General features: G+C 44.3%; 1 protein-coding gene across 3 annotated transcripts in view; it reads right to left on the bottom strand.

Moving 5' to 3' along the window:
• Positions 1–22,799, bottom strand: part of slc8a3 (solute carrier family 8 member 3) — an 81,548-nt gene extending 58,749 nt beyond the window's left edge. For all 3 annotated transcript variants that reach the window (XM_037486331.2, XM_037486332.2, XM_037486333.2), the window contains exons 1-2: positions 22,440–22,799; positions 15,420–17,287 (exon numbers count right to left, since the gene is read on the bottom strand). In XM_037486331.2, the coding sequence (XP_037342228.2) occupies positions 15,420–17,200 (1,781 nt within the window). In that variant the 5' untranslated portion in view covers positions 17,201–17,287; positions 22,440–22,799. The remainder of the gene's footprint in view (positions 1–15,419; positions 17,288–22,439) is intronic.
• Positions 22,800–24,064: the final 1,265 nt, after the last annotated feature.

The raw sequence follows: 24,064 nt of genomic DNA, 5'->3' as shown, positions 1-24,064 counted from the left end.
GCCAAATGTTCTCGTCGGAGTTTGGGCTCAAATGAGGTTGCAGGCCGCTTTAAACTTTAAAGCCGAGGAAAAGGAAACGTATAGCACTACAAATGCTAATTTTGACGGATCAACACTGCAGTAATTGCCAAATTAACAGTATCATAAATAGAGTCAAAGGGAATTAGAGCAATTTTGAGGCTGTGGAAACATCAAAGGACGGATCTCGACAAGAGAATAGATGAAAAACAACGCAGGCTTCAGAACGAGGTGTTTTAAATATCTCGAAGCACTGACACTCGCAACCCGAGAGCAGGAGGGGAAATGAAGGATGAAGGAGGGGCGCCCCCCCCCTCCACCCCGACATGTTGGGAGCAAGAGATGCCTGCGTTTCTGCTCACTTTGATCTTCAACATCTTCAAGTCAGAACAGAAATTGCTGTTTTTATCTAGAAGTGAAATAACAATTTGTTTTTCTCAAATAGGATCCCTGACTGAGCGCCGAGGGAGCGGCCTCGCATCAATTAGGCCGAGTCCTCACCGCAGCGCGCGGGTTCGAGTCCATTTCATAATCATCTCTTTACTGCCGTTTTCTGTCACTAACGAATGAAAAACAATGGATCCCTGAATAACGGCCATAAGAATCTCTAGCAGATATATTTTAAATACACATTTTGTACTGTATTATATATAGATACTATAATAATTACAATGATGATTTAAAAATTGAGTTTTTGCACAAAAAGAAATTAGCAGCAATACGATATGAAGTGGGATTGGAGTCAGTCCAATTTGCAGTTCAGGGCGTTAATCAACTACTCATTAGACTGTAAATTTAAATTATTATAGTTAATCTATAAAGACATTATTGAGAATGAAGGCCTTGATACCTTTAAACTCAATAGACCTTTTTTGGAATCACTCTGCTTTGCTTTCTGGTGAAGAGACGTTTGGTAACACTTTCACATCTGTGTCGATTGAAGCTACAGCCAGCAGCCGTTTGGCTGGGCATAGAAACATCATGTTATGAAACATCATAGAAGCATCATGTTTAGAAACATCATAGAAACATCATGTCATGAAACATCATGTTATGAAACATCATGTTTAGAAACATCATGTTTAGAAACATCATGTTATGAAACATCATAGAAGCATCATGTCATGAAACATCATAGAAGCATCATGTTTAGAAACATCATGTTATGAAACATCATAGAAACATCATGTTTAGAAACATCATAGAAACATCATGTTTAGAAACATCATGTTATGAAACATCATAGAAACATCATGTTTAGAAACATCATAGAAACATCATGTTTAGAAACATCATGTTATGAAACATCATAGAAACATCATGTTTAGAAACATCATAGAAACATCATGTTTAGAAACATCATGTTTAGAAACATCATGTTATGAAACATCATAGAAGCATCATGTCATGAAACATCATAGAAGCATCATGTTTAGAAACATCATGTTATGAAACATCATAGAAACATCATGTTTAGAAACATCATAGAAACATCATGTTTAGAAACATCATGTTATGAAACATCATAGAAACATCATGTTTAGAAACATCATAGAAACATCATGTTTAGAAACATCATGTTATGAAACATCATAGAAACATCATGTTTAGAAACATCATAGAAACATCATGTTTAGAAACATCATGTTATGAAACATCATAGAAACATCATGTTTAGAAACATCATAGAAACATCATGTTTAGAAACATCATGTTATGAAACACCATAGAAACATCATGTTTAGAAACATCATAGAAACATCATGTTATGAAACATCATAGAAACATCATGTTTAGAAACATCATAGAAACATCATGTTATGAAACATCATAGAAACATCATGTCAAACCAACATGTTTGTTTAACCCTTAGTGCCCAAGGTCTGGAGGATTAAATGGTGAATGGACTCTACTTGTAAAGCGCTGTTCTAGTCTTCTTTCATTCATCATTCACCCATTCACACACTGATGACTGTTTCCCTGTGTCCAGCCTTTTGGCTAAACTAAGCTGACGTCTGCTGGCTCCATAGGAGACATATTTAATTTTATATTCTTTTCATCCAACTGACTGCCAGAAAGCAAATCAGCAATTTTGTAAATTTCTGAACAAATGGCTTCGAGTCAGAGAGAGAAATTCATAAGCTAATGTTAACAGATCGGCAGTGTGAATGGCCCTTTGATGTTGCACGTTTCCCAAGGGGTCTGGTTCAAACTGGTAAAAAATGTAATACAGTCCTTTGTAAAAGCTTAATAGAAATAGATTTTACGCATGTAAAACTGATTCCCATAAAATCTCTTACCCAGGAAGCAGACTTCCACACACGCATACCAATAAAACGCAGTAAAATGAATATAGTTCTGACAAAAATGACAATAAAAGGAACAAAAAGACTACAACAAGAGGAAGTAGTGAGTTATAGGGTACAGAAGAGAAACGGGACACTGGGAGCGTACAGAGGGATCAAAGAGAACTCATAGCATTGGAAGTTGTAATTAGGACCCGACAATGAGAAGAAGACGTCTGCTGCTGGTCTCAAACACCCGGCTCCTTCCTGACACCCACTAGGACCCGGCCCGCTGCAGTGCTTCCACCCGGAGCCACTCGTGGCACAAAAGAACGCACGAAACAGATAAAAACCGCTGTTTGTTTGTGTAAGAACGTAATGAGCAAGGGTTACTTTAGTTTCTCGCTGCTCTGCCTTTAGTCCGTGTGAACGTGTCTTTTAATGTTATTGAAGGCCACATAAAGATACCGATCAGTCGGGTTTGCAGTTTATTGTCTTCCTGGCGGTTTTTCAGTTTATTCCAAACCATCTCCCACCCATTACCTTGCTGAGCTCTCACAGGCCCGAGTGCCTTCTCTTATCTCTGTAACTGGAGTTTTTGACAGCGTTGGCTTCTATAATCAATGCTTGTCGTGAGAAAATTCACTCCCATCCAGCCAGACCCTTTCCTTCCTCCGGTCCTCCACACCTGCTCAAGGCTCATCAAATCTGCCAACTAGCAGCAGCACAGTGTGAGTGTGTGTGTGTGTGTGGGGGGGGGGGGGGGGGGGGCTTGGGTTCACTTGTACCTTTCTTTATCGGCCTCACTTGTTCTTTTCCCTATTTTTATTCCGTCTTCCTCTCTTTCAACACATTTTACTTTCTTTTGTCTCTACGTGTGTTTTTCTCAGACTCTCAATTCGTGTGTCCATCATTATCTTTTAGTACCTTGTTGCCTCTGATGGCGTCTGCCTCCCTCTTTATCCGTCTGGAATCTAACGTGACAGGTTCAACAACTTCGCCAGGGAGGCAAATGTTTTTTTTTTCTTGTAGACACCTTCTCATTTCCTTTGACCGTGGTCTGAAGGGTAGAAAGGTTTCATTCTATACAAACAATTTAGATGATAAATAGTGTCCCTGTTGGGACCATTTGGCATTACTTGGGCCGTGCGCTGGCACATCACGTGCCAAAAGCTGCATTTCATTTGGAACATTTTAAGAGAAATGTACAAATGACATAATTAGAATGACCACCAAAACTACATTGTCGTTACTTCCTATCCAATGAGACAGCTGTGTGAAATCATTCACATAATTAGCATATTGCTTCTTGAGATAAAGCCAAAGGTGATTTTTTTTATGAGGTCACAGTGACCTTGATCTCTTGTGTTCCTGAGAAAAAAACACAAAACGACTTCTTGGTGCAAACACTTATGTCATCATTAAATCATGAGGCCTGGGTGGCGAGGCTAAAAGAAACACTAGTGTGCATGCTCACTCGTTTGACATTTTAAGGACAAACAGTCAATTGATTCATTGTTAAACATATAAACACTCCTATCTCTTAGCGAACATGAATCCAGCTGCAACTGCAGAACACGTCACAGACATCAGTGCCATCCGTGCAATATGCAGCAGAAATGGCATGTTCATGTGATCACAGGAACCGTTATGTGAACATAACCAGTAGGAGCAGGTTTGACGCCTCAGCTGCCGCCGCCGTCTTACTCTGAGGGACGTCAGAGACGTTCAGGGTTCTCAATCCACATCACAATTACAGGTTGAGACAGAAGTAGGCCACCATCTCCAAAGAGGGGACGGCACATACGGAAGCACTGCTGACGGTTTGAATAATACATATGAACCGTGGTGGAGTGAAATGAAATTAGATACGTTATAAATAACAAATACAAATGAATGTCTATTAAGCTATTCGAGGGTTACAAGTGCAAATGAAATGTGTATTGATATGTATGTTTTTATAGGACAGGAATATGTCCTGCACCTGTACCTTTTCACTCACAATGTAAATTAGTTTGTATATATGCACCACATATTTTTTATCCAATGACACAATGTGAAAAATGTTAACCATCTAACTGAGAACCATTGAAATGAAAAGACAGGGATTATGGGGAGGAGGATAGAGGGAAAGGAGAAAGAATGGTAGAAATCGAAGAGAGTTTGCTTAAAAATAGCTCGAGAGTGATAAAACCAAGAGGAAGAAAATGCAGGGGGGAAGCAAAAGCGAGCCAAGAACAAGGGCCCCCAACACGATAAGAGGCAGAAGAACATGAAAAGAAGCAGAGGAGAGGGAAATGAAAGGGCCGATAGTGGAGGAGATTAGGTTGAGTGTTGTAAAGAGAAGGAGGTCCCGGAGGCCTTGGCAGAGCTGTGATCCAGGCAGCGTAACCTCTTCATCTTTCGCCAGCTCTCTCAACATGACAGCTCCACCCATCCCTAGCACCCCAGAGGGGCAGCATGGCCACATTTGTTGCCAAACTGACCCTGCATGCCCCCCCCCCCCCCCGTCACCCTCCACCTCCATCACCAGGCCTCTGGCATATCTGGCCATCCTGCATCCACGTGGGCCCAAGGTTGGCCGATAGCTCGCAAAGTTCCAGATCAAAACAACTGCATCGACATCGGGCAATGAATGTACTAGAATGTGTCATTTCATAGCTTTGAACAGTTAAAGTCACAAACAGGGACTAGTCCCATAAACGCATCTGGCATTCATGCATTAAATGGTTGTTTTGGTCGCTGAGACACATACAAACAAGTTAGAAATGCAACTTTGCCATAGTATCAACTTATAAAGTTGTTGTGGTGAACATGATAACAAATAACTTATATAAAAATAGTAAATAAATTTCGATTTCTCTTTCTCTTGTTAGCTCTGTTTTGGTCTAATTTGGGTAATAATTATCAGTGTGTTAATAACTATGAGTGCACTCTTAATTTTCCTCAAAGTATTTATATTTATTAGTACAACTTTTAAATCTGATTTTCTTTAGTTTTATTCTTTAGTATTAAGACAATAAGCAACCTAAAGAAAAAAGAAAATGAAGACCCAGAAGTCAACAATAAAAAAAACACAAGAGACAAGAACAAAGAGATAAAGCGCTGTTGAATGTATCCCTGCATTAAAAAGACAAATCCTTCAAACCCTGACAAACATCGGAGACGTCTGTTACTTGGGGCAGGTGATGCAGTTAAAAATCTCTTCCTTTTCAGAAACGAAGGCTTTAACACATAAAACCAGAGAGGTGCATAAATATAAACTCCACAGGTGAGAGAAGAAGCCCAGAGGGAATTTTAAAAAGCCTTTCATCCCGAGAGAAAAACAAGACGTGAAAGCTCAACCACGACAAGAATAGAAATCCAACTAAATAAATTGCTTAAAAGTTGAGGCTGAGATAATAATAGTTTGGATTAAGGCGTCATCCTCCTGTTCAGTTAACCTTTAACCTCAGCTTGTTTACGCTGCCCGGTGGCTTCTGTCCACGTCTTCCTGTCAAGACGCCAGGGACGTCCTCCTGTGCTCGACGTCTGCCGCCACTATTTGTGTTGTGCCGTCTGCCCAAAATCCTCAGGGCCTGAAGTTATCAGACGACACCTCCCCCTGTTGTGAGTGCAAATGAGGAGCACATTCATTTTGCAACCTCCCGCTGTGCATGACCCCTCCTTTGGTGTAAATATGATCATCAAGGAGAGCATGGAAAGCCCGCAGAGCGACTCTCAGGCTGCTGAGGAGCGCTCGCTAAGTCGCCTAATAAGTCTCCCACTCGAGTGTCAACAGGGAGGATTAGGAGCAACACAAAAGACACATTTCCTCTCCTGGGTAGAACCTTTTTCTCCCACCAGTGCAGACGCATGAGGGAGAAATAACACACACACACACACACACACACATAAGCATCCGATATGTGTTGAGCATGCAGCCTGGCGTCGCGGCACCAGGGAGAGAGTTTGGCTGCCTTGTGCCTCTGGGAAATAAAGATCCCCTCCATTGATTACAAGTCCTTCTGCACTGAGATTCATCTTCTTTGTCTCTGACACACGTGACAGGTGTCGTGAGCGGCACTGAGCAGCCTCCCATCTACGACGGGAGCTGGTGCTCAGCAAAAACAAAGAATCCATGATATTGGTATCTGAACCAGACATCCCGTCTAAATATAGAAAAGCACATTGCAAATGAAAGTAAGAAATCCTGCTGCCTGTGTAAAAGTCGTTGCAAAAGCAAAAGCCTGCTGCCTAAGTTAATTTAGCTCGGAAACACAAATCAAGCGATTTTTGAAAACAGCTGATACACGAATGTTAAGATCTGTGCCTGCTTCTGCACCACAGAGATGCTGCCCCGACAGGAAAATGATGAGAAACGAAGTCGGAGGGAAAAGGGGGGGGGGGGGGGGGAGCGGGGAGGGGCCATGGGAAAAGGGATGAAGGCTGGGGGGGTGACGTGCAGGAAGAGAATACAGAAGGGTAGCGAGGAACTATTGATGCATTGTGGCGCATTTTCTGCTGCAGCACCTGGGGAAAATCATGGAGAAGCCTAACCCCCCCCCTCCCCCCCCCCCTTTAGTAAAGGAGGTCCTCTAAGCTGCCCGCAGCGCATGCTTGGCTGGCCTGACACATGGAGAGGAGAGGAGAGGCCCTGGGACAGCGGAGAGCGCTCAGAGGGAAACTGGAGTGAGAAAGCAGCGAGAGTCGGTCCAGGGTGTTTCTGGAGAAAGAAGCGCCTCAATGCAGAGGTGCAGCGAGGAGGCTGCTACAGGCCCCGCCCCCCTTCTGGGACTTGGAGACCCACATTTTTGTCAGTTGCACAAAACAGGAAGAAAGAATCCAGTCCTTTCTAGGGCTGAATGTTGAGCTTCCTTAAATGTTAGAAACCCACCACGATGCCCCGAGAGGACAGCAGGTGGTGTGAAGTCAGAGGGCTAACTGACATGATGACACGATGGATAACACACACCTGACAAAACAATAGATAGGAGTATTTTCTATCTTGAGGATGGACAAAGTTGACTAAAAACGTTCCATCCTTCCTTTTCTAAGCTTGTTGGTTTTAAAATTAAAGATTATAAGGGAAAGTGGGGTGACTTTAGAGTGAGGCCATGACGGTAATGCCTTCAACTACAGGATGTACATATATTTCAGGAAGTGGTACATCACTGAGAACAATAATTTGGATCTGAAATAACTTGTTTCAGAAGTATAGCTTTTTGGAAAAATGTGGTCTTGTGGCACAACTTGCCCCCCGTACGGGGCAACAAAGAGGTGCCTTCAAGAAAACGTTTTAAAAAACTAGCATGATTTAGCAGTTAAGAGCTAACATCATGCTAACTGTATATACTCATTGTGTACCCTGCTAAAGCACTAAAATATGTGTGAAATGTTTTCAAACTTGTCTATAATTGTTTAGGCACTACAATCAAAAAACCTCAATCATAGAAATGTTACTTTTAAAGGAAAACAACGTTTTTCTTTAGTGAAAATGGGCTTACCTCTCACGCCATGTATCGCTCTTCTTTGGAGGATGAGTAAAATGGATGGCTTCTCAAAATGATGTGGTCACATGACCAATTTCTTCTATGGTTTTCCAGAAACAGGGGGTGGATCTACTTCCCCCCCTGGCACAAATCACCCCACTCTGCCCTACAGTTCAGAACATCAGAAATTAAGACCCACGCTAATGATCATTTGGTTGCTGATCACTTTCTCTGTTGTTTCCTCAACGTTTACTGCAGCTCCATCAAACCTTTCTCAGAGGTCAGCGTAACAAATCAGTGCTGCATTTTTTATTAATCCAGAGCTGTGAGCTGCAAGAGCTTGATTAACCAGTTAGACAGCTTCTTAAACAAAAGGATTAACTTTTTCTCTCACTCTTTGAATTTGATTCATTTAATATATTTAATAGCTTGGTGTGCAAGAATCCTCACTCACAAGTTCTCAAAACATAAAAGTTACAAATCCTGATTGCTTTTTTACACAAAAAGCAGGAAATCTCCACATCCACTGGATCCACAAAAAAACTTTGATTGAAAAAGGAGACTGAAATGACTTTTTGGCTTAATGGCTTACTCACATTTCAGAAGCTGGAACCTTCAAATATTTCCCATTCTTGCTTGATAAATGAGCGACACAAACAATCATTAGTCAAAACTGTTGCAGATTCATTTTCTGTCCACACAAAAAGGAGCGATGCGTGTCACTGAGCAGGTGACACCATCCCAGCTGTTTGAATAACAGACAATCAGAGTGGAAGGGGACGATGCACTTTATCAATTCATATAAAAGTGGGCAGACTTTTTTTTTGTAAATCCTCATTTGAATTCATATATTCAGCATCCCCCCCCCACCCCCCCCCCCCCCGCTCAGTGGAGCATTATGTACATCGGTCAGACATTAAGTGCCGTTAGCCAAATTCACCCATTCAAATCACATTCTACATTGGAACATTAGAAAACACAGTCTCATATGCTTTTCTATTATTGTTTCAGGCATGAAAAGTAAGACAACAGGTTTAAAAAAAAACATAAAATGAAAAAAGCTTCTCTCTCCTCGCTGTGCAGCCGCAGCGTCTCGCTGCGAGCTGAATCGATTTCTAGCCTGGATGCTGCTGCACTGTGCGCGCTGGGAGGCGCCTCTCTGACCTTTATCAAAGTATGCAGATACTGGATGTGGGTGCAGGGCCAGGCAGGGCACCACAGCCGCCAGACGGGGGGGGACCTTTGTCCCCACCCGAGCAAACCCAGGTGCAGACGCAGGAAGTGGAGTTTGACACGGCGTCAATTGACAGAAAAATGCAACTATTTGGATAGTCGGTTAATGGTTTAGGTTACTTGACCTAATAATACTATCTCTCTACTTTCTGATTTAGCTGTGTCTAAAAGCACTTAACTGAGTAAAAGAAAACAAGAATAACCTCCAAGCTGTAAGTTTTGGACTGTGTTCAGATAAATCAAGCTATTTGAAGATGAAGAGAAACAACTGGTATTTTCTTGTCTTTATTAAAAAAACAGTAAAGGTTGTGAGTCTACTTGGGGGGGGGCACATTTCTCTCCCTCAGTGTCTGTGTGTTTGTGTCTTTCAGATGGGAATAAATTGATACAGAAGGATGCGGTGTGTTTTTGGTTTTAGTTCCTACTGTGGCAGGATCCTACATTTCCCACAATGCAACACAAAAGCATCTGCTGCCTGATAAGCACCCATGTCCTTCAAACACTTCCCCACTTCGTCTTTCAAGTTTAAAATGCGATGAACCCGAAGGTGCTTTTCTTGCTTCTCACTTTTCGTTGACACACTTCCACAACTCGTGACGTCACGCCGTCGACATCTCAGCCAATAAGAAGTTCCCGCAGTATCCTACTTGTCACCTTCCAGAGGACATCATGAAAAGTTTTTCCCAGCAGGCAGTTGCTATTTACAGCACATGTGATGTGACTGAAGGAGGCTTCAGAGCACTTGAGCCGTCTACTCAAAAACCAGCTCCGACTAATTAAAGAAGCACAGTACACTCAGCTTTGAGGCCTTGGGCAGCTCCCTTTGCACGGGTTCAGTTTCAATGAGGATTTCTGGGAGGATCTGGGGTTCTGTTTATGTTTTGCAAAAAAAAGCTTAGAGATTATAATCAATCAGCACAAATTCAAAATAAAGAAAAAACATTTAAACAGAAAGATGCTCTGGATCTTTTTTTATAATGGTTAGTTCATCTCAGTCTGTGTAAAGTGCATAAATGACAGATTAACTACATTACCACATCTATAGTGTATACTCTTTACTTAAAATTATGTACAAAAGTGGATTTCTCCGTGTCAAATATTGCTCTATCACACATTGCGTTCAAACAAATGATGTGTGTCATTTTTTATTAAATATTTAAACCAACTTATATAACTGTGAAGTGTTTACTTGTTAAAACACTTTGACAGTGAAGGTTTCAGACCTTAGCTCTGTTAGGCTGGACACACCCATAAGTTTTGGAAGCCTGAATGTAAGATCCTCAGTCAGATTTACACACAAACTCTTGGGAGGGAGGCTCGGCGCTGGCGACACGCCCTGCACTGAACCCCGCTATAAATAAGCTTCAACTTAATTGCATTCCCCCAACTGGGAGAAAAACGCAGGGCCAGCATATTTAGTACTACTCAATCCAGGTGCGTGAGTCAGTTTGCGTGTGTGTGTGTTTTTCTGCACAATATTTGTGAGCAGGAGCCAAAGTGGAAAAGACCCAATGAGTTTACTAAGATAAGACATGTGCTCATGAATCCTCCAGTGCTGAATGTCTGCGCATGTGTTGGGTTGTTATGTGTGATAATGTGTAATGAATCTGGTATCAGAGCGGAAGGTGTCAACTCTTTCTTTTGGTATTTTACAGCCAGAAAACCCTAGAAAGGATGCTTTCCCCGTTACAAACTGTTCATTGCTCAAGGTTCCTTCCTGTCAGCTGCTCACAAGTCCCGCTCCACATCCCAGCATCCAGATGTTCAGCCAACGAGCTTCACCCCTTCCTCACCATAGGGGGTACTCCTGAAGTAACCATGGTAACCATCATTTGTAAATATGTATCCTAGACGCCTATGAAATGTTTATGTGTAAGACCATATTTTGCCTCGCTATAATAAAGATGTCTATACATATTTTAAAGCCATCAAGTCATTACATCATGCTTTTTCTTAAGTTGTAGCAACTGGAAGGATTTGGATTTTTGATTCAATTGTCAATTCAAATCGTCAATGCAAATACAAAAACACTACAAAACAAAGAAAACAACGTACTCAGAGATACAGTAAAAGAAACACTAAGACACATTCCAATTATTGAGAGAACCGAAAGTATGAGGTTTGCATGAATAAAACAAGAGAAGTAGAGCTTTGAATAGGATTAGCTGAGCTTGAGATGCTCCTGGCTGGGAGAGAGGACTGGCAGCAGGGTGGGGGGGGGGGGGGGGGGGGGTGCTGGGAATGGGTACACGCTGAGTGGTAAGCAGGATGAGGACCGTGTGCCCTGTCAATTGTGATGTTCAGAGAAGTGACAGCTTTCCATTCATGAGATATAGGGGAATGGTAAAGGCTGCACCAGCTGGAGGAGGTGTGGCCTAGGTAGGAGAGGACAGGGTAAATCCGTGCATCGTATCATGAGCATAATCTGACCCCAAACATTAGGCGGGTTTACAAACACAGGAGAGTCGTGCTCATAGCAGCGTGACCACAGTGGCATTTCCTCGAGCAGATTCCAGTCTGTCCGCTGCACACCACTCATTTGTTTATGAATCCATCAGAGCCTGGTTAAACAACCTGCGTCTCCAGGGATGGAGCTTCTCCGCCTTGCAGCTGTGCTATCTTCTCCGGGTCAAAGGAAACAGCAGCCGGCGACCTCTAGCCACAAAATATTCTCATGAAGCACACCGGCTCTACCGCCGTAGGGGTCTATATGGTCTAAAGAGGATGTATAATATCTATGACTGATCAACCTCGCTGCTATTTTCCAGATTCATCGTTTCTTTTTAATGAAATGTTGGCAAATTGTGAAAAGATTTCCTTCATAAGCTCTGTCTCATTCGGTCATTCTGTCTCCAACACAGTGGAGCAGGGAAACCAGGCAGTTTAATAACTCAAATCAATGAATCAATGGCCGGAAGATTTGCCAAAGTAGCTGTTGATCAACTAACAGACTCTTGTAAACACTGGAACATTTTGCTAAGTGCCCCAAACCGAAGAATAAACAGCAACAATTTTGATCGTCAGTTAATCATTCAATCTCTTTTGATTGGTTGATTGTAAATAAACTATTTTTGGCTTCTGGGTTGTTGGTCTGACATAACAAGCTATTTGAATCCAGAATTTTCGAAAAATAATGAATGAGTTCTGATAGACGACACATTAAATCAAGTAATTGTTGGTTGCAGCCTGGTTGCTCTAAAGCTGCAGTGTGACCAGTGATGAGATCTGTTAATCGGCAAAGCGTCGGGTCCAGGCTTGCGTCCTGGTAGCAGATGTCATTCAAAAACACTGAGACAGGAAATACACTGGGACCCCGGGAACGTGGCCCGAATGCAGAATATTTCAAATGTTCATCGGATTTAAGAAGCTTGATGAAGTTCATATCCGAGGAGCAGAGGAGCTGCAACCTAAACAACATGCTCTTCCTGCTCCGTGCTGAGAACTGTTGTCCGACTAAGAGTCCGAGTTGTACCCCAGAGCTCCACATTAGGACGGTAATCCATTTCCACTGTGATTGGTAACAATGGGCCCAACGTGTGTCAAAGCAGGTTGGGACTCAATGCCTCGTGGAGAAAGGGAGAGCACGAGAGCTGAAGCATTATTATGTCGTCTAATTGTCCGAAAGGACATCAGAGGAAACCCTTGCCCTTTGGACGGGAAGCCCACTCTGCCCTCATTCACTGGTCACAATTATGTCTGAATTAGCAGCAGGCAGAAGAAGTGCTTCAGCGCTGCGCCAAGGAGGGAATCCTTCTGTTGTTTCAAAAACTATGCAAAATGGAAATAAACACAACATTTCCATTGTCATTTTCAGTTGGAATATGAATGTGAAAACAATGGAGGGAAATTAATTCTGTATTTTTTTCATGTCGCGAGCATGAAAACGACCCTGAGGAGAGCTTCCGAGGCAGCAGAAGAAACATCATTGTAATTATGCCTTTTAGCGAATATTCTACACATTCATCCCCTTTGTTTTGTGGATGGAAATGTTCTCATGAATCTTCTAGTATGCTTCTGGATAAAGCTGTCACTTGCACTGCTCCTCTTTGTCTTTTTTATGGATGCACACAGAATCAAATTCATCACTATCAGAGTGTAATTATGGAAATTTCTGGAGATTTGTTGGGAGTTCTGTAACAGCAGTCTGCCATTTCTACAAAAGATTCAGAAGCCTCTGAAGGGGGATGGAAGGATTTTCATATTAATACCCGGGCGCGTTGATGCATCGGAACAATTTTCATTGTTACTGCCAAATAATGCCCTGTATGTTCAGAGATGTACATCATTCCTTTATAGTTAGTACATTAATCAGAGCTGACCGTTTGAGTTGAGCTTCATTTCCACTCTGCAGTTAAAGCCGCATTTTTCTAGTTGCTACCCTGCGTGTCAGTGAACACATACAGTACGTCAACGAGAACATTTGCTTGTTATCACGGCCACTTCTTTGCAAAGCTACTGAGAATGTCGGTGTCTACATTTACAACTGTTTATAAAGCATAATGTGATTTCTGTTCTTCCGTAGAGGATCTGAGAGCTCCGCCTTTCACCTCCATCATGCATGATAGAGGTTTCTCTACAGAGAAGGTTATGGATGAAACTTACATCCATCCCATAATGTCGCTGGTTTGAGTTGGTTCAAAGGAAGAGTTTGAGATTTTGGGAAAGTTGAGCTTTCTGTTTGATGAGAAGATTAATGACACTGATGACAGTGGCAGTTGTTTTCTCCCAGTTGGTTTTAACAGTAGTTCTATCAAGAGTTTCTGAGGCCCAAATGATTTGACCATGAAGTCACATTCTTTCCCCAGATCACCGGGAGCTCGCATCAGCTCACAGCGAGTGAGCAGTGCTGCACTCATCTAACTCGCAGCACGATGTGCAACACAATGAGCAGATCAATGGACCAGCATTCCCTCACGATGTCAGGCACAACCCTGCAGTCTTTCTCCACATCTCTCCGCTACACTCCCATGGCCGACTGCAGACATGGCCCACAAAGCATCTCTCACAACCATCAAGCAAAACCCTCAGAGCTCAGCGGGCCCCCAAGAGCTCGCTGATCACCCCGACCCTCGTTCCCCTGCCGCCGGTCTCCTGGGCTGCCTCAGCCCTCAGGCACCTGAATCCCCCCCCCCTACCCCCCGGAGCACAGAGCCTGCCAGTGAGCCCCAGCACGGCTGAGAGGGTCCTGATTGGTGGTGGAAAAGGGGATGTCACGGAGGCATGTCACTTTGATTCAGTGCCTGCAGACCGATGTGTGAGATGCAGGCGGATGCAAGCTGTGAAATAAACAAATCAATATTCTCAAGCACACATTCCAGTAACTGCCTTACATTGACGGGACAAAAAGCTGTAGTATTCAATACACGGCCCTGATGCTGTATCGCGCTACAGTATGCCGCCGCTATCGCAACCCTGCCGAATATGCCCAGTCCGTTGTAAGCTTGTTTAGTACACAGATATCTGACAAGACCACATAACAAGCACAAGGCACATCAAATATTGATAGATAGATGCTCACCACCAAAGCTTTGTTAGTACGGACTTCACCCGCCAGGATTCAAAGCTGGACTCATATCATTTGTTATCACACGGTCCGCCCACTAACCTATAAAGACTGCCATGTTCTGTTAATACATGGGACGGAGCCAGGCTTTTGACCTTTGTTGCTGTTTTCTCTCTGATTGCTACGCTGCTCATATCCTCCCATGCTGTTTTTTTTTCAATTGCAGCAGCCGTGACACAGAAACAACAACAAGAAAAAGAGCACAAATCAAGAGTTGCTCAAAACAAAAGCAGCAGGGATTAGAGAGGCAGGGATGTGTTGCTCTAGGACTTTCTGTTTCCACAGTTGTGTGACAAATCCCAAAGTTGAATCCCCATTGCATGCGACGCACATAGATTTTCTACCAAAGCGCTCCGATGAGAGCAAAATCTCTTGACAGGAAAACAAGGCGATGCAGAGTGCACACACTCAGATGAGAGGGTACGCTGTCTAACCATGTGACGGAAAGGAGCGTTTAGAATTCACAGTGATGAGTGCAAACAGCACATGAATAGCTTAGCAAAGTATGTTTTCAACTAAATGATGTCAAGAGGCAAGGAAAATGACATCTTTGTATCAAAAGCAAAAAACCCCGAAAAGAGTCTGGCTGATTGCTGAATAGCTTTGAAGCTAGCGCTCAAATCTTAATATACTCTAGCTATCGCGTCGTGACGGGGTTATCACCGTCTAAGTGCAACTCCAAAATAAAACACAATCAAAAACAGGCGTGCAGAGGGAAATAACACATTTCTTTCACTTATTGATTATGCAATAACCCTGTTTGATTTTAAATCTGCAGTAGTAAATCGCCAACAAAACATTGATAAACTGCCGCATAACCATGAGAGAGAAAAGAAAGCGTGGCTTTACCAGGTCTCGTCGTTTTTGAATTCCAGCTCTCCGTAGGTGTCTTCAAAGTCCTCCCCTCCTCCCTTGGCGAGTCCTTCCAAGCTGCGATAAGGCACAATGATCGTCCCCCTTGCCCCAGAAGTCCTGAGCACCTTCACTTCCATAATGCCCATGCTCTCACTGACGTGCACCGAGCTGCTCTCAAAGGTGAAGATGCCCGAATGATCGTCGTCCAGAATGGTCACCGTGGCCACAGTGGGAAAGCCCAGCATGGCTTTCGGGTACTGGAGACTGTTGGGGGACAGCACCTCGTCCTCTGTCTCCAGGACTCGCAGATTACTGAGACGCACGAAAAAGTGCTCGTCCTCTTCAAAGATGTCGTCGTCTATGATGCCAATGTTTATCTCCTTGATCATCTCCCCAGGCTTGAACACCACTGTCCCCTCTGAGAACTCGTAGTCTGCCCCGGCGTTAGCCGAGCCGTCCTCCGTCTTGTAATCCACGTAGATCGTCTGGTTGATGTCGCCGCCCTTTCTGGTGACGGTCAGAATGGCGGCGCCGCAGTTCTCGAGGCACTGGTAGACGGCAGGCTCAAACGCAATTCGAGACACGTACTCTTCTGGCTCCTCCACGTGAACCTGCTGCACGCTGACGCTCTTCTTGGCCTGCTCTGCGACGTGTTTCTTCAGGATGTTCCCGGCGCCCGTCATCATCCGCGTAGCTTGGATGCGGTAGAAGGCGCGGCTCTTTTGCTGATGCGAAAGAGCGTAGTAGTTTGCCATTTCCACCAGCTGATCCATCTCTCTCTCTGGGTGCTTCTGCTTCAGGTCTTTCAAGATGCGGATCATGTCGCGCCTCGACTCGTCCACCTCTTTGCTTTCGATCAGGCCGATGAGATTGCTTGGCCCTCCTCCGTCCATGAAGTGAGAGTTGACCATCTTGCCGTCCATCTCGATCCCCTTGGATCGCTCTGCCTCCGTCTCAATGATGACGCCTCTGTGTTTGTCGGTGCGATACTTCTTGTGCATGAACTTGTAGAAGAGCAGCCGTCTGTCTGCTACCCACGCCAGAAGTACGCATATGGGGAAGAAGGCCAGTGTGACTAAACCCTCCCAGACCTGGACTACGTTGGGAGAAAACACAGCCAGAATCATGTAGAGCCAGATATAAGCAAAGACGCTCCAGCCCGCAGTGACAAAGAACACTCTGAGGTGTTTGATTTTGCGTACCTCTCCTTGGGGAATGACAGACACACAGAGGCCAATGATGACAAACATATTGAAGGCTGCGCTGCCGACTATTGTGGCGGGCCCGAGCTCGCCCGATTTGAATCCATGTCCACAAACCTCGATTAAAGAGAGCAGAATCTCAGGGGCGGACGAGCCCAAGGCCATGAGGGTGAGGTTTGAGACAGTTTCATTCCACACCCGAATCGTGGTGGTGGTCGTTTCCCCATTGGGCCTTTTGATGACAAGTTCTCTCTCTTGGGAGGTGATGACCTCAATGGCCGCCATGAAGCGATCGGCAATGATGGACACTCCGAGAAACATGTAGATCATGGCCACAAAATACACTATGACCCGTGCGATCTTGTCTCCCATGGAGGGATCTTCGGGATACCAGATGGGCAGGATGATCCCCGCACGACACTTGGCGTTTCCCCTGCAGGTGGCATTGCTGGGGGTCAGCAGAGGGCTCGGAGTGGTCCGGGCTTCTGTACAAAGGAAGGCAACAGCAACAGAGACCAGCCCAAAGCAGAGGCAGGCTGACGACCCCGGCTTTACAGGCCTTGAGCCCTCCATGCACCCTCCTTCGTCTCAAGGGTCCTTACCACACTGACCGTCCCCCTGGGATCCAGCACTGGGCTGTGCTTTTTCTCCACCCACCACCTGAACACAACAGACAACAGAGATCGTATTGATGTTATACGCTCCATATACTTCTTCAAATACATGACATTACATGTCCTTTTGGCTGACGCTTTAATCCAAAGGGACTTACAATAAGTGCATTTCAACCGTAGAGATACAAACTCAGAAGAACAAGAAAGTGCAATTTCATCAAATACAAAAGACACAAAGAGCTTTGTCGGAGAAATAGGCAGAACAATCATAATACAACAACTTAATGTTAGTTTGCATATTTTTACTAGATAGATGAAAGCATCATGATCAATGAAGAGGAATTGTTAGGTATTAAACATGATAGCACATTAATGATCATATAATGGGCCTTTGTTGATTACTGTCGTGTTTAAAACCCCACGTTTGAAAAGTAGTATTAGTTCACTCCTGTGTGAGTGTGTGTTTGCATTTCACATGGAGCTGCACACACTCATTCTGAAGAAAGAATTCAAGTGATCCCACCATGCCGCTGTAAAACGCCAATGAGTTTCTCCCTCCTTCATTGAGACCCTTATGTTATTTATGAGAAGCTGGCTGCAAAATACTTTCCCATGCTTAGGAATTCATACGTTTTTCAGGTCTCTAAACCACCATATGAACAATATAGATAAAATTGGTTCAATAAAATCATAGCCCGTGGGTTCATTTCTAATCATAAAGTTTATTTCGAGTTTTTTTTTTTTATATGGATATGTGCGCCCGATAATGTGGATTTTAGTAAGATTTTCCGAGACCTCCGGGGTAATACAGCTCTGAACCAAACAGCCCGCTCAGCAGGCGTGCAATATTGCCAAACTAAGCACTGTCCAAAATGTCGCATTGGCAAAAAGAAAACAGCAAAAGGGAGGCAGGAGACCATCAAGAGGCCAACTAAAACAAAAAGGTACCCGTGTCCCGTCCAAATTCATTAGATACTGAGCTCCGAATGCAAACATAACACTTCTGCAACAGAGAGCAGCATTGCCATAATGCAGACATTGTCCAAATTCATGCACACTCGGACTAAGCAACTTAAGCCACTCTTCAGCTCTTATGAGACAAGAAAGTTATATTTTTTTATTGCTGAGGCCCATAGGCAACGGGCGCAAGAAGAAAAGTGAACCACCCCCAGATATGAGCGAATATAAAGAGATAACACATGGGATGTATTATAAAGGCTCTTTTCTCAGTGGTATACCTGGAATTTTTCTGTGATTTAGAAAGAATGTGTGGGGCCCCTCTGCAGCCTTCACCACACCTTCAGGGCCCCTGAGAAAGGCCTCGACAGTCTCGTCTGAGATGACTTGTTGTTACCACTGGTTTCCCGTTGCTTTTGTTTTGCTAAATGTGGTTTTAGTGTTTTTACATTTTCTACCTTAAAGTGCATTTTTGTGTTCGGATTCCTGCGTAAAGGGCTGATTACCTTTGGGGCCGCCCGCACATAAATGTGTACAGTTTAAACTCGCTTTAAGGCACTTTGGATAAAAGCATCCATTAAATGGCATATTTTATGCTGTGAAGTGTTGTTTTGTTTTCCGACTCAAGTCTTGTGCGGTACACTGGATCTGAATACGTTTAAAGTAACTCCAACTTGAACTCCCAGGTGAGGATAATATCCATCATCCAGTTGGCATATTTAAAAGCCAAATATTGTCTCTGGAACCTGAGCAGTAACAACACACGTAATAAATTGTTAATTATATTTGAGGGATACAAATAATTGCATTACTATCTACATGTCAAGATTTCTTTTAAGGGATCCAATCCTCGATAACACTCAGAAGTATATGGCTTTCGAGAAGGCTGATTTAAGGGGTTATAAACTTAAAAATGCAGGGTGAATGCAGCTTGAAATTACATTTCTGTGCTGTTAAAAAAAATGTTGATTTCCGAGCAGCGTGCTGATCTGGAGGATGGAAAAGCGGATGATAGCAAACAGTAGCAGAAGCAGGATACAATAAACTTTAAATTTAACTTAATCAGCAGAGCCATTTATATGAACAGGAGCCCGCTATGCAATCCCTTTGAGAACCGGCAGCGCTGAGCACAAACAAAAACAACAGGGAAATAATTGAATGACAAAGTTATAACTTAATGAGAGAAAAGTTTAATTTAAAAACTATGGATTTTTCCAGCCTTTTGGACTTTTGTATCAGTATTACAGTTGAACATAGAAACTCACCTGCAATAAAGAACGTTCTAGGATTAGAGAAAATGTGTGCACGGCTTAAATTGCAGTCATTAACCTTTATTATGCGTACTGAAAATGACCCGCATTGGAAACGTGAAAGGCGGGGTAAGAGGCTGGAGGGAGGGCCTCATTCTGTTTTGGATCAGAGCAGCATTGCTGACCTGCGAGCTTCGCCCTGTCTTTTTTATTGCATGGTGGCTCGCCGGGGTGGACGGGCAGAAACTGCTATGAGGCGGAAACAGACGGAGCATCCACAATTTAAAGGCTAGAGAGACTCTCAGTACGTTACAACGCAGGGCAGGGAATGATTAAAAGACTTCCCATTTAATGGTGAGGTGATATGCACGAGGAAGAGCATCCTAAATCCAACCCACATATTTTACGCTGGCAACAACTACATCCTCGTTTGTAGCCTGGGTCCATTTCACCTTTTTAGACTTATTGTTTAAAAATGGAACAGGAATATATGGCACATTTTACTGTATTGGCAAAAAGTTGTTTCTTACAAATCGAACATAAGCATTAATTAGATGTGTTTCTGTCACATGACTGACTGTGAATGCATTTATAACTCTATTAGTTCACTAGCTGCCTGGGATTGTCGGTCTAGATGTTCATGCAGAGAATGTGCTGTAGTGCAGAGTGCAGTCAATTTTTTGAGTTTTTTTTCACTTAAAACAGTTCTACATTGTAAAAACAACATTATGAGAGTGAACCAAAACTGTGAAGAAAAATACCCTAAAGCTATAACAATTGTCGGTGGTTTTTATCACTACAAACGACCTGTTTCACATGCAAGTATAGCGTGCTCCATTCCTGATATAAAAAGCCTGATTGAAGCAGCTCAAAAAGAGCTGAAATGGGATGTTATTTTCACACGACGCTGTAGCTTTAATGCGGACAGCTGGCGCCGTCTCTACTGTATGTGTGAACGTGTGTAATAAGAGTTTGGAAGGAGTAGAGCGGTGAAAGAGAGGGAGTGTGCTCAGTCAACCCCCTCCTGGATAAACACAGGCGCAACAAAATGGCCAATAAGCCAAATACCCATAAATCCAAGAGCAAACGACTAGAGTGACACAAATCATTTTAAAGATATAAAAGCTATACAATGACACCCGATAGCTACTGCTAAATACCTCCTGCCTTGAACCATCGGACAGCGGGTGAGATAAGTATTTAACCATTTTTCTCAGTAAATATATTTCCAAAAGGAGCTATTGACATTTTCACCGGATGGTGGTAACAACCCAAGTAATACATACAAAGAAACCAAAACAAGTTCAGAAATAAAGTTAATAAGTTAAGTACATCTAAAAAAAAAATCCTCAATCTTGAAAACTAGGGAAGGCCTTAACATTGCTACTAGCACTACTACTACTTCTACTGCGACTATTATTACCAAAGGCATTACTACACTGGGAGTTTCATACGTCATGTAAATTATGTAAATGAGGTTAAATCCCCCCTGAACTCTGTAAAATGCTAGGACCTACAATCTCCACAATGCACCCCCATATTGCCATGCAATGGACTATCACTGACTGGTACCACTAGACATCTCCAGACAAAACGAATGCAGATGGATGGATTTGATTGGTTAGTTTGGGAACCCATTCAAGACACATACCTACATGTAAAGCTCATCCGAGCTCTAAGGGGTCCTGGTGTATGACCTTTACAAGGATCTTGAATTTTAAATATTGATTTTTAATCAGTTCTTGTGTTGTATGCTGACAGCCAATGCAGAACGAAGGATTCCATTTGTCTTTGTGTAGCAACATTAGAGCCGTGACCCCTAAATTAGGAGCTACACAAAACAATTTGCATTCTAATTACCGTTTAAAGGATTGTATTCCACATTGTGAATGGAGAGGAGGCCTGACGTTGGAGTTTGTTCAGCTGCCACCTAAAAGTTTGTTTGTTTGTTGTTCACAATAACTACTTGCTCTAACTTAAGAGTCACATTACACCGGATATATTATATATATATATATATATATATATATATATAGTTAGGAATGTGGTTGAACCGTGACACGTTCCAATTGAGTCCAACACTATGTGGGTGAAGCCACTTTAACTCCATTTTCAAAACTGCAAACACATACACAAACGCCCAGACACGTATAATTGCAGCCAACTTCATCTTAAAAACAGCGGATTCAAATAAAAAAACAATCCTTATTAGTATTTGATTCGGTGGCATGTTTAAGTGACAGCAATGTGGCTCTGACAGTTGCTGAGAGGACAGAGGGGCTGCTCGGCTCTCAGGTCCCTTTCCCTATTTTGGGAAGAAGGTCCTACCTATAGAAGGCCATTTGACACGCGCGAAAACACGGACTCAGCAGACACCACCCCCCCCCCGCAGAGCCTCAGCTGCTGCTGATTAATCATCCGAAGGCAGGGCGAGGGGAATCCCCTGCTGGAGCACCCATAGGCCCTCACGGTGTGTATGGTCCGATGCACGGAGAACATAGGAGCCTGCATGTTCCTCCTCTCAGACCTCAGCTAACACCATCAACTCGTTACGGAGGCGGTGCACGAGAAGCAACGCAACGCAAGCTGCAAGAGTCATTCAGATAAAACACAAACTGGAAATCCAGGTGAGCAGCGGGAATGGAACACGCCGATTATTTGAACGGCACACCCAGCAGGGAGGGGGAGGGGGGGGGGGGGTGTCACCAATCCATCGCGGAGCGTTGCAATGGATCTTCTCTGCACGATGATGGTGATGGTGATGAGGAGGAGGATCCTAAAGGCGGGGTAGACCCCGGGCAGGACGAAGTTCTGGACTACATCACTTAGCGCCTGTATTGGCATCTTTGCGTCTCGTGTGGCTTCTACAAGCTGTCACCACAGTGCCGATCTGCTCTTCCTCAACAAATGGTTTACCCCCCCCCCCCCCCCTCCCCTGCTTATTGAAATAACCCCCGAGTTTGCATCATGCGTTTGTTCATTGAAACATACCTGGATTTGTGTTCCGCGCAAAAAGCTCCTGTCCGCCCCCCCTCCCTCCTGCCTGCTCTATATGGCTCCTTCGCCGTCCAGATCACCCTCCGTCAACAGTCTCAGTGTAACATCGCTGGTTGGATCTCTGGAGTTAAACGTGCTCCTCGGAGCAACAAAACCCCCCCGGTGATGCCACGGCGTCGTCCTCGCGCAGGGGGGGGGGGGGGGGGCTGGTCCCGAAGCTCGCTCGGTATTGGGGATTGGATCAAACTGGCCAGAGGTGATCGTCCTTCGTCCTCTCTCCTGCCTTGGCGCCCTCCTCCCCGGATCCTCCCTGTCTGACGGATTGACCGGGTCGCAGAGCTGTCAATGACGAGGGAGGAGAGGGGTGGGTTAGGAAGGGAGGGAGGGGGGTGGGGGGGGGGGAGAAGTGGGGGGGGGGTGTCGGTATTTTAAGATCAGAGATGGGTCTTCAGAGCCCGTCCGCACGGCTCTCCCTCCTCCCGCAAGCCGTGAATCAGCCCTCGCCTCCTCCCCCTCTCTCGCTCCCCCTCTCGGCTGCGTTGGCGATCGGCGCCGCCGCGGAGCTCCTCGTTCCCGGCTGTCTTCTCTTGCGGGATCGGAACGCTGAGACTGAATATTAAGCACCGCGTTCCGTCAGAGGAGCGCTCGGGCCGTGCATCGGAGTTCCCCGGGCTGTCAGCCGGACCTGGCGCACCATCGGAATGTGCGCGGTGTGTCTCTCCTCTGCGCGCGGTCCGTGTCTGGAGCTGATTGCTGGAGACGAGATTCATCCATACATAGCCATCATCCGCGGATTATTAATCATATGTGTAGGGGGGCTAATTCTCACGCGGTGGAGGTGTGAAATGGTTGCGCCTCCCAGCTCCCCCCTCTGCCTCCCATCTTTAAAAGTCACACCGACCAGGCGCGCAACGACGTCACCACCCGCTGAGAGAAGAAACCTGCAGCACAAAGCACGATTATCATCCAGGTCCACGGCCCACCACGGCAACGATTCTCACCGGGAGCAATGAGAAAAGGAAGGGGGGGCAGGGCTTATTGTTGAAGTCTCAGCCGGTTATTTACCTCTACAAACAGAGAGGGGCCGCCCGTCGGGTCACGTGCTGCTAATATATGACACAAAATGGGAAGTGGATCACAGAGTCACGTATTCTGGCCACATGCCACAAACACCAAACACACAGCAGGTGAGAAAAATAGCTTCATAATTCAAACAAAATTTTCCGTTTACATCTGAACGAGTTTGTGTGAAATGTGCATTAGTATGTGCACACACACACAGAACTACAAAATCCCATTTATGAGTGCTGGATACAACAATTTTAAATACATTTTTTATCAAGGTAATAATCACAGGGGTGTCAGTCAGCCGAGTGTAATCAAGGACAGCTTGATTGGTAGTTTTAACCAGCCTTGCACTCTTTTATGTGGTACACATGTGACTTTCAAACATAGGACAGGATTTAGCGGCATCTAGCGGTGAGGTTGCATATCGCAACCAACTGAAAGCTTCTCCCGCGTGCATATGGCGGCCCGGTCGATGGAGGGGAATACTTCCCTATTTAGATCTATTAAAGTTCCCTTCTCAAGTGCTCATACACTTAAAAAAAAGACACCTA

The sequence above is a fragment of the Pungitius pungitius genome, chromosome 14, assembly GCF_949316345.1.
Source record: "Pungitius pungitius chromosome 14, fPunPun2.1, whole genome shotgun sequence".
Lineage (NCBI taxonomy): Eukaryota > Metazoa > Chordata > Actinopteri > Perciformes > Gasterosteidae > Pungitius > Pungitius pungitius.
This window is presented reverse-complemented; position numbering and strand designations above follow the sequence as displayed.